Source organism: Osmerus mordax, chromosome 7 (genome assembly GCF_038355195.1).
Source record: "Osmerus mordax isolate fOsmMor3 chromosome 7, fOsmMor3.pri, whole genome shotgun sequence".
Classification (NCBI taxonomy): domain Eukaryota; kingdom Metazoa; phylum Chordata; class Actinopteri; order Osmeriformes; family Osmeridae; genus Osmerus; species Osmerus mordax.
The window spans coordinates 6,762,935-6,778,273 of NC_090056.1; the positions used below are offsets into that span (position 1 = coordinate 6,762,935).

A 15,339-nucleotide genomic window follows, 5' to 3' on the forward strand; every position below is an offset into this window, starting at 1 on the left:
ACAGGTTCGCTACCTGATACACAGCACCCCTATTTTGCGAAGACAAACTACCACCTGTCTAATAAGGAACTGCCCTGTGGCCAGATATTCTCATTACTATCATCCGTATTTGATGGCGGCGTGTTTAGGTAATACAGCTCACACCAAAATAAAGAAATCGAAGAATAGCCAGTCAGACAAGAGAGAAAGGGAGAGAGACACTCGGGGTCCGTGAGGGGGGGGGGGGGGAGAGGTGAAGAATGAGAGCAGATCTGCGGACTTAATACGCGTGAGGGGGGTGTTATAAAAGGTGACATTGTGTGAGTGGGTAGAGGGGGTGGGCCTAGGACTCCCAGCCTCCTGTGAGACTACTAGGGTGTCAGAGTTAAAGAGCTTCTAATGGGATCTGGATGCTGCCATGTTTACCCTGTCCAAATTCAACCCCCACCCCCTCTCCCTCCTCACGCCCACCACATTGTGGAAGTGGCCCCGGCTTTGAGGCACCACAATGGGGCCTGAGTGGAGGGACAGATGGGGGTCTTTTGGGGGAAGAGGGCACAAAAAAAGAAGGCAGGGAAGGAAGGAGGGTTCGGGGATGGGCGGTTTGAAACAGAGAGAGAGAGAGAGAGAGAGAGAGAGAGAGAGAGAGAGAGAGAGAGAGAGAGAGAGAGAGAAAGTCGGAAAGAGTGTGAGAAAGAGAGATATGAAGCAGTGGCCACGACCAATGTGTGTGTACTGCTGCCACTCCATGCATGGGGGTGGAGAGGAAGGAAGGGAGGAAGAGAGAAAGACTGAGATAGAAAAGAGAGGGAGAGAGGTGTGCATGTGAGAGAGAGTACGAGTGAAGAGTTTAGAGAAAAAGAGTGCGTCGTCCACTTGACGCAACACTTCCCCCCCCCCTCTCTCTCTTTCTAGAAGCAGTGCTGGGGGGTGTGGCGGCTGGCTCCGCGGTGTTGAGGGAGAGGGGAGGGAGGCGGGGGTCAGGCGCCCATCCTCCAGGGTCAAGACCGCTGGGTGGAACAACCCATCGGAGCGTCCTGCCCTCATTCAGTACGGATTTAACGGTCAATCAGCATCATCGTATTGCTTGATTACATCGCTGCTCGTAGAATGGAGGGAGTGTAGGGGAGGGCGAGACTCTGAATCACTTAGTCAGGAGGTGAATGCAAAACCAGACGACGTTTCAGGACGTTTTCCAGTTTGTGTTCAGTAGATGGACAATATGTAAATATATGTGTATGAAATGTACAGCAAGGGAGAGGGGTAGAGATGGATGCAGGGATGGAAGAGAGGTGTGTGTGGGAGGGCAGACAGAGGGATGGAGAGAGGGAGGGAGAGCGGGAGGGAGAGAGGGATGGAGAGAGGGAGGGAGAGATGGAGGGAGAGAGGGAGGGAGAGAGGGATGGAGAGAGGGAGGGAGAGAGGGAGGGACAGAGGGATGGAGAGAGGGGGGAGAGAGGGAGGGAGAGAGGGATGGAGAGAGGGAGGGAGAAAGGGATGGAGAGAGGGGGGGAGAGAGGGAGTGAGAGAGGGATGGAGAGAGGGAGAGAGGGAGGGAGACAGGGAGGGAGGGACAAAAGCACCTCCAGAAACAGATGGGGTCTAATGGACAGCTCGGGTTGTAAACTTTCTGTCTGTCACATCTGTCCGTTTGTCCATCTGCCGTGCTAGCGGCATGTTTACACCCAGAACACTAGCTAGTTTGTATAGTGGACATACCCGTCTACTAGAGAAGTGCAGGGATGCAGCCCCTTCTGCCAAGCCTGTATGGACTCCCAGAGATCATGGAACTGCAAACACTCCACCCAACATATGGCCTAGGGGAGCGCACAACTTGCAATGAGTCTTCTGCTGTTCATAAAACGGTCAAAATTACCCACAACCTTGCCAGCTCTAAACAGGCATCTGGCGGAATCCAGTCAGTCAGCCATCTTTGGTTTTTACTAAGTGTAGATGGACAAACTGAAACTGCCAATTGACCTCCAATTATCCGCTCATCAGTTAAACAGTAGACGCAGTCGCAGGTCTCCCAGTTAAGATCATCTGTCATGTCTGTGACGAATCACATCATGGCTTATTTCCTGGTCTATTGCCTTCATTATCGCTGGACTGACAGAGCTAGGTTTCAACCCAGATTAGAGCTACATTTGCAATTAGTATAAACAAACCTGTAAATCTATGCAAATACCTGACTGTTTTATCCTATCCATGGCTGATGACTGTGCAGTTTTCAGCATGAATCGTCAGAATGGTCAATCTAAACAATTCTGGGCAACTGCAAGCATAAACAACCTTGAAAGGCAGGGCCATGTTTGGCCATTATCCTTTTTAATATAAGATTTCCATATTTACTGTCCCTAAATAATTAGGTAGACTACAGAGAACGTGCATCGTCAACTCCATAACCGATCTGACAGGGGCCAAAGACACAAGTGTCACCATGACACTGAGAATCAAAGTGAGGTTCGTCTTACGTGTTACATCACCTGAGGACTTCTTTCATTTTGTTGTTGTTGACGGGACTGTATTTGCCCAGTGGTGAGCGGATCAAGCTGAATTAAAGCAGCTGATCTGGGCTCTGTGGCCCGAGTGTTGCATTAAACTTTAATCCAGAACAGTTCAGAGGGGAACATGGGATAGCATCTTCTCTAATCCTGTCCTCCACCCCGTCTACCTTCCTTCCTTCGCTATGCATCTTTTAGTATAATACGTGTACGTCTGTAGTTGTAGCTCTCCAAAGTTTGACCAAGTTCTCCCATACCGAAAGAAGCCAAGGTGTACCTTCAGATACCCATCCAACAACACTCTGTGGCAACTGACAGATTCGAACTCAGAATCTTCCAGTGTTTTTCATTTCCCCAGGCCCCTACGTATACAAACGTCTCCCCTCACTACCCAGGACCCACCAACTTTGACGGAAAGCTTCCTCCAACCACAGCACAGCGCTCCTCTATATGAGACAGATGTTACTGGGGCAACAGTTGGTATCATGGGGGAGGGGCTTCAGGCCATCTGTCCAGGGTCAAGGTTTGAAAAGAGGTGGCAAAATGGTGGCACGTTCAGGGAAACAGAAAGCATTTGAGAGAAGAATGAAGTCTGAAAAAAATTACCCATATTGTAATTCCAGGCTGTGTGAGCTTTCAGTCATGATTGAGGGGAAGTTTAGGTTTAAAAAAAACACTAAGCTTTGTGATTCGATGGCTTAGTCAAGAGAAATGTGACAACAAAATAGGAATGAAGGCCCCACCTTCTGGTCACACTTAATACTACACACACAAAAAAACATGCAAGTAATCATGGTTTTGGGGCTGAATAAACACCATTTGTCTAAGGAATGCATTTGTTTTGACAAAATGTTTTCCAGTGTAACCTTTTGAAACAACTAAAGTCTTTATTGATATTTATTAAAAACAAAACACTTTACATTACAATAAGGGCTTGCTACACATCATGTTTCCATGCCTTTTCATTTGTGGCACCAAACAACATTTTCAGATATTCTCCAGTCTTGTCAACTTCATCCCGGAAAAAAGCAATTTTCTGATGAGAAACCTTCCTCTACAACAACAAAACAAAGCAGCTTTAGCATGAAACAGGGAGCAATCGACTGATTACTTTTAAGCAGGACAGGAATCTAGTCAGCACAGTCAATACCCAAGGATGTTGACTCTTGACTTACTATGTAGACTCGTAGCCTCTCCTGCTCCAGGTGATAGAACTCAGCTACGGTCATCTCGTCCAAGTCCTTCTTGCTAGCCAGGAAGCCACAGTGAGGAGAGCGTTTTATGTGTTCAGACCTGTTTAGCAGAAAACACCAAATGGCAGAGATGCCTTATTGAGTTGGACTCACCACAGATCAGGGGGGAGGTATGAGGAGCAAAGTAGGGGCATCCAGTGTGAGCAGTGTTGTGGTGAGGAGGAGGACTGGTGGGGGGGAGGACTGGTGAGGAGGAGGAAGACTGGGGGGGCGGCGTGAGGAGGACTGGTGGGGAGGGGGTAGGGCGAGGAGGACTGGTGGGGGGGGCAGAGTGAGGAGGACTGGTGGGGGGGGCAGGGTGAGGAGGACTGGTGGGGAGGGGCAGGGTGAGGAGGACTGGTGGGGAGGGGGTAGGGTGAGGAGGACTGGTGGGGAGGGGCAGGGTGAGGAGGACTGGTGGGGGGGGGCAGGGTGAGGAGGACTGGTGGGGGGGGGCAGGGTGAGGAGGACTGGTGGGGGGGCAGGGTGAGGAGGACTGGTGGGGGGGGGGCAGGGTGAGGAGGACTGGTGGGGGGGGCAGGGTGAGGAGGACTGGTGGGGGGGGGGGGCAGGGTGAGGAGGACTGGTGGGGGGGGGCAGGGTGAGGAGGACTGGTGGGGAGGGCAGGGTGAGGAGGACTGGTGGGGGGGGCAGGGTGAGGAGGACTGGTGGGGGGGGGCAGGGTGAGGAGGACTGGTGGGGGGGCAGGGTGAGGAGGACTGGTGGGGAGGGCAGGGTGAGCCTCACAATGGGTTGTCTTCAGGCTCCCAGCCCTCCAGCTCCAGCAGGCAGAAGAAGCAACAGGCCACATCAGGCTCATTCTCACTGGGACAGTGGACAAACCCAACCTTGGCCATCTGCAAATCAACACACACAAATTACAACAGTGGTATACTGTTAGGTCCATGGGGTTGACAGTACCTTAACCTTGTTTGGATAATCTAAAAATGGATTCTTCCTGGCCACGAATCATAATTACTGGATTGGGGACAGTGGTGTGGACAATAACATACATTAGCATCGCCCATCCCGTCATTTAACTCGAGGAAGAGAGGAGATGCAAAGTTTGAGTTACCAAAGTAGACTTCAGACTGGGGCTCAGCGTTTAGGTAACATGGATGTGGTGTGTGACACAGCTGTCAACACGTCGCCATGGTTAGGTTGGAGAATTGCACCAGACTTAATGAGGCAACGAAACTAAACATCACCACATAAAGTAGGCCTATTGTAAGACAGGTAAGCATCGTCTGTACACAAGAGGGCAACTTTGATATTATTCTAATACGAATTGTGAGTTGTGTCTAGTTTGGAACACATTACAATAATATGTAGCTTAATTGTTTTGTCAGCGTGCAAAAGAGGAACTGTGGGCCAATGTAAGCATGGAATCTAAACAAAAGATCGTAAAGCTAAGACATTGGTAAACAACCTTAGCAGGACACCCTTTGTTAATCGACTGCCTATCGTCATTAAAATCTAAAAACGCAAAACAGGACATTATAGACCTTACCATTTCAGGTGTGCATTGACATTCTTCCCGAAAAGGCCAGTCAGCAAAGCTTTGCTGCCGCGACTCAAAGCTGTACATCTTGTTGTATGAGTAAAATCGCGCGGATAATTCGGCGAGACTGGTCATGGTAGCAAAACACAGGACAAGAAACGAGTTGAGGAACAATAAAACCACAGGATCATTTATGTGTTGGTCAAGCGCCCACAGGTGATATCTATTTTTCCCTCTTCAAGTACTCTTGACATCTAAATGACAGTACAGTAAGGGCTCCCTCTGCTGGTAAGATTACCTACAAAAAGTTCGGAATCTTACACCCCAACCCTTCACTCTTCAATCAGTTCCATAAGTTTTATTTTATGGATCTGTGTAACTAATGCTATGCTAATAACAAATGGATAAAGACACCATGATCACAGTAATGACTGACCATTTAATATTACTTGGTTTAGGGATCATACCATCCAATGAATAGCAAAACAAGTTCTAGTGTTTGAGATTGTCTGCATACATTTAGGTCCATGACTCCTTCCAAGCTAGAGGCACAGCATATCAAAATAAAATTAGTTCATAGGCAGAAGATGTCAGGCTGTAGAAATGGATGTCAACTTTAACGGTTTGTGATGTGAACTTTACCGAGCTGTTTACTACACGCAGAGGGCTCGTCCCAGTCCTTCTGAAACCTTATCCCCAACAGCTCCCGAAATGTGCTTACTGCTTCAAACCACCGTCCTTCCGCCCCCTCTGCCCTTCTCTAGAGGCACAGACGGCCTTGGTTGTGTGTGTGTGTGTGTGTGTGTGGTGGTGTTGGTATTGGTGTAGGGGGATAGTGGGCAATGCACAACTATAGGGCTGATAATCTGTGATGCTTTAGGAGCTATGTGTCTCACAAGCACAGCGTCAGCAGGGTTTCAGGGGGAAGAGAGGTGCTGAATGACGCCTTATTGGAGTGGTGTTGTTATGTGAATCACTGGAGGTTGGTGGCGCCACATCAGGTTACTGTGTGTCCAACTGGGTCATGTTAAGAGAGGTAGCTGGCACTGTGGCCTAACATGCACTTCACGGTTTTTGGACATGTGTGTGAGCGCTAGGTCTCTCATTCAGTACCTTGCATGGCCACAACACTCATCTTTCACAAGTTTGATTCAGCCGTCTATAAATCGACCTCAGGATCAATAGTTTGTTCTGTCAGTGTTATGGCTGTTAACTGTTTACAGTGTTCACACTTAGGGTGGATCTAAGAGGAGCCGATGCACTTTGAGGTGTTTAATAAACAGAAGTAAATATGATGAAATATGAGCTTTTCAAACATTTGTGTGTTCTTCCCAATAACTGTTTTCAGAGCTTCTGTGCTCAGCTCTCCTGTTCTTCTCTTATGACCAGTCCCTTGGGAGAAGGTTCAGTGGCTCTGTTAATACCCTATTCATAGAACCTTCCGCTTTTGATAGATTGATATTTCTCTCCTCTCCCTGTTACTGTACCTATCTTTTCCTTCTCATGTCTTCCTTGGCACCTGACTCTCATTCCTCCTTCACTCCCACCCTCTTTCCCTCCTTCTCCCTCTCCCCCTTCTCCTCCTCCTGTGTCTTGACACAGTTGTCGTCACTTATTAAGACTCTGGTGTGATCAACTGCTGGAATTCTTCCCCACTGAGAGAGAGAGAGAAAGAGAGAGAGTGAGCAAAGAGAGAGAGAGAGCGAGTGAGGGAGGGAGGGAGAGAGAGAGAGAGAGAGAGAGAGAGAGAGAGAGAGAGAGAGAGAGAGAGAAAGAGAGAGAGAGAAAGAGAGAGAGAGAGAGACATAGAAAGAGAACGGCAAGGAAGAGAAAAGAAGGCAGGAGCGACCGAGAAAGAGAGGTGGAGAGATAGTGACAGGGAGTGCAGACTGTGCAGGGCTGTCTGCAGCCTCTCTTCCACATGTCCCGCTCAGCTCCTGTCGGCATGACACCGTGTCTGCATGCGTTCCTCCTCAGCTCTTGGGACTGACCTGGGATCTTTCTGTCTTCCAACTCGTTTCTCCGTTTTTCTGCCGCACACCTGCTGCCTTTCCGGCAACCCCTGCGTACAGTACTTCAATGCTGGGAAGGAATTTGAACAGGAAATAGTTGTGTTCTGGTGCTTGGATAACACCACGGGCTGCTAGCACTCTCCAGGAACCAAAGGGAATAGAGAAAGCTGTTGATGTGGGGGACAGGTAAGAACTTCTTATCTCTCTCCCTCAGTACGTTCCCCGTGGGTTCTGAGATATTCCATGGGCACACTTACCTAGTGATGTTGCATGAAGTAGCCATAATGCCAGTAATTTTGTGTTTTACGAAACAAATGTGAAAATGTGTTTGGTTGTTGGTTTCAAGGTTTCCCTCTATTGAACTGCTGAGTAATTGTGACTGAGCTGTGAAATTCTATAGACAGATAGTGTATAGAACCTGGAAGTACAAGCGGAGAAAAAACAAGTGTCCAAGGCCTACCCACGGGTTTATTTATCGTTCACACCTTTCTTTTAGACGTTGACGATTTCTGATACGGTTGCGGAATTGTGAGCTAATAAATTACCTGCTGACTGGATCTTTCTTAGGAGGGTATCATCTCTCATACCCGACATTGTTGAGAACAGCTGTCACAAGTGACAGATGTGTCATGATTTTGCTCGTGTTTGTTTCGTCTGGTTGTTTATGTTGTCCCTACGGAAGATTTCGAGCAGGGAGATTTTGTCGGCGGTGTGGCTCTGCTGTTTGAGTGCTTCAGAGATGTCAGATACATGTAGGACAGACAGGAGAGGGGGGGGCTGCTCGTGGGGGAGGGGGGTGGGGGGAGTCGGGTGGGGGTGGACACAGGGGGCCGGGCCTTATACATCGCAGAGCAGACGGACGTCCTGACAGCTTCACCTGTTTACATCCTCATCTTGCGTGCACATTTTTAACACTGCGGAATTAGACGACCTTCCCGTGTGTGTGGGCTCTGTGCTTGTGAGAACATGTGCATTAACCATGCGAGAAGTTGCTTGTCTTCGCAAGTGATGCAAGAGAGCCCTTTGACCCTCTCACTGGCTTTCCCTCCTTTAGGCTGAGGACTGCCCCAGATTTGGAAACAGTCTGCGTCTATGAAACAAAAGAACGAATGGAAACGGCTGTTTTCCGAAGTAGTTCACCCACTGGTGTTTCAAGGGTATTCGGAGACTGGCAGTATGAAGACCAAGTGTGTTTTGACTGGAGCTATGTGGAGAAGGGTGGTTGGTGTGGCTAGCAGACAGGGATGAGCCCGTTAGCGGGGCCTTTGAGGCAGGGAGAGAAGGACGCTCTGTGCTCTAGCTGGGGTGTGAAAGATGACATGCATGTAAGAGAATAGCGGTCCACCTCGACATTCTCGAGGCACACCCACCTGTGCACACGCGCGCGCACGCACACACACACACACACAGGCTGTGAGCCGCATGTGCACATACACACAGGTGTACACACGCACGGACCCCTACACACACACAAGCAGTAAAACTGCTTTCACATCCACACTATATGATCATCGTTGCGCTCAACCGAGTGGTCCCATATGGGCACATGCAGACCTCTCCAAAACGCTCTGTATGCATCTATGGCTGATCGATAGTCTATATTTAGTTTCGCAAACTGATATGCTTATCTGTCAGACTGACAGTCTCGGCCTGTTTCAAGGGGAACTCAGAGGTCCTTTCGTTTTCCAGAAGGTTCTTTCCCTGTCACTGGCCAGTGAGTGTCTTGCACATGATTCTGGTTACATCATCAGTCACAACTATTACCTGACTTGGCTGGTGCTCAGTTAACCCTCCTACCCCCCCGCCCCCTGACCTTTAACCTTTCTGAGCAGTCTCTAAATTCATCACCAAGACACCAAGACAAACCCAAGGCTTGGTAAATGGCTTCAGATCCCCACCAACGCGTGGGAGAAAAATAACGTGAACAAACCTGCCTTTTCTGCCCAGACTGCCCCAAGGGCTGTTGGGGTTTGTGAATTATGGCTCAATTTACGATGCGGGGATGGGAAGGAGATCCGCTATTTTGATACCATATTTGAACTGTAGTGAGGTGTTGAGTTACTGTCTGTCTCGCAAATTTTCGATGAAAATGTGATTTATAGCTGTGTGCCCTCAAGAACTTGGGGCAAGAATGTGGAGTGGTGGTTGCTGCATTGGAGACTGTAATAGAAGACCCTTAAATCTTTAAGTTTTGCTGGATCTACTGAGCTGGGCTAACACATCAATGTCCCCTATATGATTTAGTGGGCTAATCTGGGTCTACTCTGCATAGCTATAGATCTATGGATTGCATCATTGGCCTGGAAGGACTGATTAAGGACTGATTTTCTCACACCTGGGTTAAAAAGTCCAAACTCTAATAACCTAAACCTGCTTCAGAGTTCAGTCTTTTGGTTTTAGTTGGAGTCCTGAACTTATCTAGCAAAACATGTTGCATACACATACACCCCAACCAAATAAAATATATTTTCAACTCCTGAGTTAGGTTGTTTGTGTGTGTGTGTGTCTGCATGTGTCTGCGTGCCATTCATGAGCCGCAATGACTTAGTTTCACCATAAGGGGGCAGCATAGTATAACCACCCTCTAGTCTTATGTTATCGTGGGTAATGATGATGTCTATGACCAGATCCTATGCAGACAGCCCTTTTGTGAAGTGATCATCACTCCATCATCACTCCAAGTCCCTGACAGGACCAGTATCTTGCTCTCTCTCTCTCTCTCTCTCTCTCTCTCTCTCTCTCTCTCTCTGTCTCTCTCTCTCTCTCTCTCTCTCTCTCTCTCTCTCTCTCTCTCTGTCTCTCTCTCTCTCTCTCTCTCTCTCTCTCTCTGTCTCTCTCTCTGTCTCTCTCTCCCCCTTCCCCTGCCCAGGGATCATGTTATCTATGTCATCTCTGACCTCCATGGATGTCAGGGTGGGGTGACATGGTGACGTGCTGCAGGCATGTCCTGAGGAGAGATGTGGCACCGTGGGGTCTGAGAGCACCATGTCCAGGCACCCAACTCCCCACTCCCCCACCCAAACACCATCCCACCCCACCCACCCACCTAGCTAGTGGAGTTAGGTGGCTGAGCGGTTAAGGAATCGGGCTAGAAATCTGAAGGTTGCCAGTTCGATTCCCGGCTGTGCCAAATGACGTTGTGTCCTTGGGCAAGGCACTTCACCCTACTTGTCCTGGGGGAATGTCCCTGTACTTACTGTAAGTCGCTCTGGATAAGAGAGTCTGCTAAATGACTAAATGTAAATGTAATGTAATGTACTGACAAGTAATGGAGGTGGATTACCAAGCTCACCCAAAACACACCACATGACTTTGTCAGTCCCAGCAGCTTCAGATTACTGAGCTCACACACACATGATCCTACTCTGCCCTGCCTCATGTTACTATGCCATCTTCATCATGCTAGCGCACCCCTGTAAAGTTGCGTCCAACTGATTATTTCTACTAAGCATCGACCAGGATGCCCGCTCATCGCAGCTCCCATAAACACCCAAACGCAATTCAGTATTCTCCTTGTGGCTAACAATATCCTGAAAGTACTCCTGAATAACTGTATTTTATAATGCTGGGATTTTACGTCTTTGATGCCTGTCATTTAGTTTGGCAAGAATTTTTTATTTATTTTTTACTTGTATTTTTGCAACCGCACATTACTAAAGGAGTGTGACTGGTGAAAGAACATATTGTAATATAAAAAAAGAACTGTTGAAGGTCATTAGTCATGGCAGAGCTATAGTTAGCTGTTGAAGTCGAAGCAGTCTCAGGGCAGAAGGGAACTACAGATCATTGCGGCCGGCAAATCTTTACAAACGCCTCACTGATCCAGAGGCCTCTTATCTGAGTTCAAATTCACCACCAGGCACTCTACTTCAGTTGAGGAATGTGGCAACTTCAGAATTAAATATTTTTGAAGGTTTTAGATTTTTCTTTTCCAAGGGAAGCTGTATTGATTCTTTCTGAAAGCACAAGACTTCCCAGAGAGTGTTCTCATGTTAAGAGGATCTGCTGCTGAGTGACTCCAGTGCGGCCATCTTGGGAACGTTTCTCCCCAGTGGTTCAGCCACTTGAGATGAGTGAGTCTACACACCTCGGAGGCTGTGCGTGGAGGTCAATACATCTTCAGACTGATTGATCCTGAGTCTGATGGATGCCAGTGAGGAGGGTTAAGGCCTCGTCTCCTCTCTCTCCTTTCATTTCCCCTCTCACTCACCCTCACTTGTTTCACACACCTGTCTCATATCCACGCTAAACCTCTTTTCTCACCGGCTAGCCACCTGTACCCTGCACCCCGTCCCCTCCCCTCCCCACCGCTCTCCCCTTCCTCGCTCTCTCTTCCCCCCTTGCACCCTCAACCAGGGGTGACACAGGAGCCCCATGCTCCTATTTCACCCTCTCATCATGACATCCATTAAAGTCCTGCTCGGCCCCTGGCCCTCTGCCCTCTGCCCCCCCCCCCCTCCAAGGGCCCAGACAGCACATTAGCGCTCGGCCCATTGAACGCCAACAAGGGCCAGCCCTGAATTATTGATAACAACACAACTAATGAGGAAACCCTATCTATCTCTCTATTTATCTACCGTCACTGCTGGGACAAGGTCTCTCTGTCTGTCTCTCCCTCTCCCTCCTACTCTCCCTCCCTCTCTCTCCCTCTCTCTTTTTCTCCCCCTTTCACACACACACGTGCGTGCACAACCCAGTCCAACACCTCAAGATTCAAGCGCATGTTCAGAATGGGAAGTCCAAGGGGGCGTTCAATGGTTCAACCTCCCTTCTTCAAACCTGTGCCTCCAAGTGTCGACAATGTCCTGACCTGACACCTCTTCTGACTCAGTAGCCCGTGTGGGACCTGCAGCTTGGTGCCGCAGGGTAGCAGTGGGTATTGTAGTTCCTAGAGACGACATTTACATTGACATGACCGCGTACCGCATACAACATCCCGCTCGTGTGTTCCCATGTTTGCTCAGCAGCTGCTTGTGTGTGGGCATTTAGCCCCCGGGTGCAGTGGCATGTGGGCCGTGAGTGTGTGTGTGCATGTGTAAGTGTGTGTGTGTGTGCTCCTCTCAATGGTGTGTGTTTGTGTAAGTGTTTACACACAACGCCTTAAATGCGTGCGGTGGAGCCGCTGTTGCAGTGAGGTATTGGAGGTGTCAGACCAGCTTCTTAGTATTCACTCCAGCACTCTGTGGCTCACGGCCATGCCTGAGACAAGGGGAGAGAGAGAGGGGGAGAGGGAGAGAGAGGGAGAGAGAGAGGGTGAGAAGACACAGAGACAGCTACAGAACGCCAGAGAGAACGACTGGTTGTATGCATCTGAGAAAGAGAGACTGAACAAAGAGAGAGAGGGAGAGAGAGAGAAGAGGGGGAATGTGAGAGAGGAAGAAAGAGAAGGCACGAAGACGTGTTGCACTAACTCACGTGTTAGTATCTGCGTGTTTGCGAGCCGAACTCGCCCTAGGGGATTCGTTTTTTTGACGGCTTTGTTAGGTCTTCTTTGAGCTGCCCCCTGCTTCTCAATGCTATCATGGCTGTGTGGTTTTTCAAAGGGAACCTCTCTCTCTCTGTCAGTTTTGGGCAGTTTGCTGAGTAAGGAGAATTTGGGAAGTCTGCAAAGCAGGAGAACTCATGGGTGCCTTTTGGGGTTTGAGAGACATGCTGAGCTTTCTCTTGGTTCACTGCTGCACCTCCACGGTCAGTGGTTTGGTTGTCAACTCTCTCTCTTTCTCTCTTTTTGTCTCTGTGTTTTGTTCCTCGCGGTCCTCTCCCCTTGTCACTCCACGTCACCTCATCCCCCTGTCAGTTCGCGTTTCGTCAAGTCGCTACCTCTCCTTCTCCGGGTTCTGCTCTGCTCTGTCGCTTTCGATCCGTCTCTCCTCTTCTTCTTTTTTTGCCTCCCCCCCCCACCCGTCTTTCACTGTCTTTCCTTCCTCAGTTCCAAATTCCAGCCTTCGAGGTCCAAAGAGAACCATTGCCCTTGCTCAGACGGGTTAGCGGAACAAGGGAGGGAGAGTGAGAGAGACAGAGAGTGAGAGAGAGGGAGAGAGAGAGAGAGAGAGAGAGACAGAGAGAGGGAGAGAGAGGGAGAGAGAGGAAGAGTGAGAGAGACAGAGAGTGAGAGAGAGGGAGAGAGAGAGAGAGAGTGAGAGAGAGGGAGAGAGAGAGAGAGAGAGAGAGAGAGAGGGAGAGAGAGAGAGAGACAGAGAGAGGGAGAGAGAGAGAGAGAGAGAGAGAGAGGGAGAGAGAGAGAGAGACAGAGAGAGGGAGAGAGAGAGAGAGAGAGAGAGAGGGAGAGAGAGAGAGAGAGAGAGAGACAGAGAGAGGGAGAGAGAGGGAGAGAGGAGGACGGAAAGAAAGGTTAATCCAATAACAAGTCCTTGGTCACATGGAGCAAAAGAAGTGGGGGATGAAAGGGGAGGGGTGATAAACGGCAAGAGAAAAGAAGCGTTCGGTATCTCCGCAAACCTTCTGTCTTTCACTGGACAGAGAGAGACGGTTGGGGTGGGAGGAGGAGGAGGAGGAGGAAGGGAGAAAGAGAAGAGCCAGTCATGATTAGTCCAGTGCTGTCTCTCTCTCTCACTCACTCACTCTCTCTCTCTCTCTCTCTCTTTCTCTCTCTCGCTCTGTCTCTCTCGCTCTCTCTCCCCTGTCATGACTTCGAGCCCACACACTGCATCATGACAAGTGCCTGAAGACGCTCTGATTGGCTGGGGCTGTCACCAATCAGAGCACAGGCATGTAAGGTGCCTTTAGGTTATACCCAACCCCAAAAAAAAACAGAGAGAGAGAGAGAGACAGAGAGAGCGGGCGAGCGTGCAAAGCAGGCAGCAGCTTGACAGTGTAGCGACGGCATTTCTCCCTGTGCATGTCCTGCAATGTTCCAGCCCCCGGTGAAAGAAATGAGCTCGTCAGCTGTTTTGTTGGAGACCACCACATTTTTTTCCGCCTTCTGCCTGCTTCTGGGAGAGGATCATTCCTGTGATTGGGCGCTACCGTTTTTAAGCTCCCCTCTCTCCATTTGCCGACTCCCCCCTCCCTGCCCCCTCCCCCCCAACCTGCCCCCCCCCCCCCCAGACTGTCCTCGGGCTCACCTGAGACGGACAGCACAACTGCACCGCGGCAGCGTGGCCCCTCCTCCTCACACACACACCCGTCCACACACACACACACACACCACCGCTCTCTGTCTCTTCTCTCACACACACTGCGATTCACCTGGAGAGAGAGAAGGGTGCTTTAGCGAAGGGACGACATGGACATCGGAAATCTCTCACCACGTGTAGCTGTGACTCTCTGAGAGAGACCGGAGAGAGAGACTCGCTGGAGAGGAAGGAGTGAAGAGAAGAGAAGAGACGCATTTTGGAGCCATTGTCCCCTGGAGAGGAGAGAGAGACAGGCCAGCAAGGGGAACACGTTCGACACCCGGAACACACAAGTTACAGGATGATTTTGGGTAAGTTATGCCGGAGGTATATTTTTGCGGGGAGGTGAATCTTCTCTGGGTAGAACAACAAGGATTTTGCTTCCGACTTGGATAGAAAAAACTGTTATTTTTTTCCCCTCAGTTGAGTCTGTTATTCTGTCTCCGGTGGCTAAGCTACAATATCTGCCAAGGCTTTATTGACAAACTGACGATTTCCATCCAATCCCGCGTTGTTACGCAGATTAGGGTGCTGATGTGTTGAACGTTTTGACGTGAGAGGATGTGATGACAAGGAAGGTCAGAGTAGAGCGCTGTTCTGGTCTGTTTGATCACATGACCACGCTCCAGCGCTCTCTTGTTCTGCCAGAGTCCGTAGAGGTGAGACAGATGTTCTCTATCAGACGCAGACCCCCCAAATATGCTTTTTGCCAACGCAGAAAGTGAACTATGTATAGAATATTAAAGTTGTTTCATTGTAGATATTCCTCTCAAGTGCAGGCTTCCTTCGTGCCTGCAATGTTTTAAAAAGCAATTGTCGACATGCGGGAAGACTATTTGGTGAGGGAACACCGTTGCATTTGACTTCACCACAGCGGCGTTTGCCGCCGCAGTTCAAACACGCTGGTGCGGAACATTCTTATGAAGCCTTTCCAGAATCATGCAGCATCCTCTTTTTTAGTATTCAGGTCTAGTC

At 49.4% G+C, this 15,339-nt stretch overlaps 2 protein-coding genes across 4 annotated transcripts in view; one reads left to right on the plus strand and one right to left on the minus strand.

Moving 5' to 3' along the window:
- Nucleotides 1-3,367: 3,367 nt before the first annotated feature.
- Nucleotides 3,368-5,917, minus strand: LOC136946297 (baculoviral IAP repeat-containing protein 5.1-like). 3 transcript variants are annotated; one of them, XM_067240591.1, is made up of 5 exons: nucleotides 5,859-5,917; nucleotides 5,226-5,343; nucleotides 4,463-4,572; nucleotides 3,659-3,776; nucleotides 3,368-3,537 (listed from the first exon to the last, which is right to left on the minus strand). In XM_067240591.1, the coding sequence occupies exons 2-5, from the start codon at nucleotides 5,301-5,303 to the stop codon at nucleotides 3,421-3,423; spliced, it is 423 nt and encodes a 140-aa protein (XP_067096692.1). In that variant the 5' UTR covers nucleotides 5,304-5,343; nucleotides 5,859-5,917; the 3' UTR covers nucleotides 3,368-3,420. The 3 variants fall into 3 exon arrangements, with proteins under 3 accessions (XP_067096692.1, XP_067096693.1, XP_067096690.1); XM_067240592.1 differs by lacking the exon at nucleotides 5,859-5,917 and adding an exon at nucleotides 5,734-5,748; XM_067240589.1 differs by lacking the exon at nucleotides 5,859-5,917 and having other exon boundaries at nucleotides 5,226-5,448.
- A 9,268-nt stretch (nucleotides 5,918-15,185) lies between these two features.
- LOC136945243 (zinc finger protein 385A-like) overlaps nucleotides 15,186-15,339 on the plus strand; it is a 17,285-nt gene continuing 17,131 nt past the window's right edge. Inside the window, 1 exon segment of the mRNA XM_067238988.1 lies at nucleotides 15,186-15,203. Coding sequence (XP_067095089.1) covers nucleotides 15,186-15,203 — 18 coding nt within the window.

What these genes read in the sequence shown, in the direction of transcription:
- LOC136946297 (XM_067240589.1), bottom strand. Translation starts at nt 5,351, where the DNA reads ATGACCAGTCTCGCCGAATTATCCGCGCGATTTTACTCATACAACAAG. An exon ending in GAGCCTGAAGACAACCCATT is followed by an intron (nt 3,777 to 4,462) that starts GTGAGGCTCACC and finishes TCTGCTAAACAG; the next exon opens with GTCTGAACACATAAAACGCT. An exon ending in AGAGGCTACGAGTCTACATA is followed by an intron (nt 3,538 to 3,658) that starts GTAAGTCAAGAG and finishes TTGTTGTTGTAG; the next exon opens with AGGAAGGTTTCTCATCAGAA.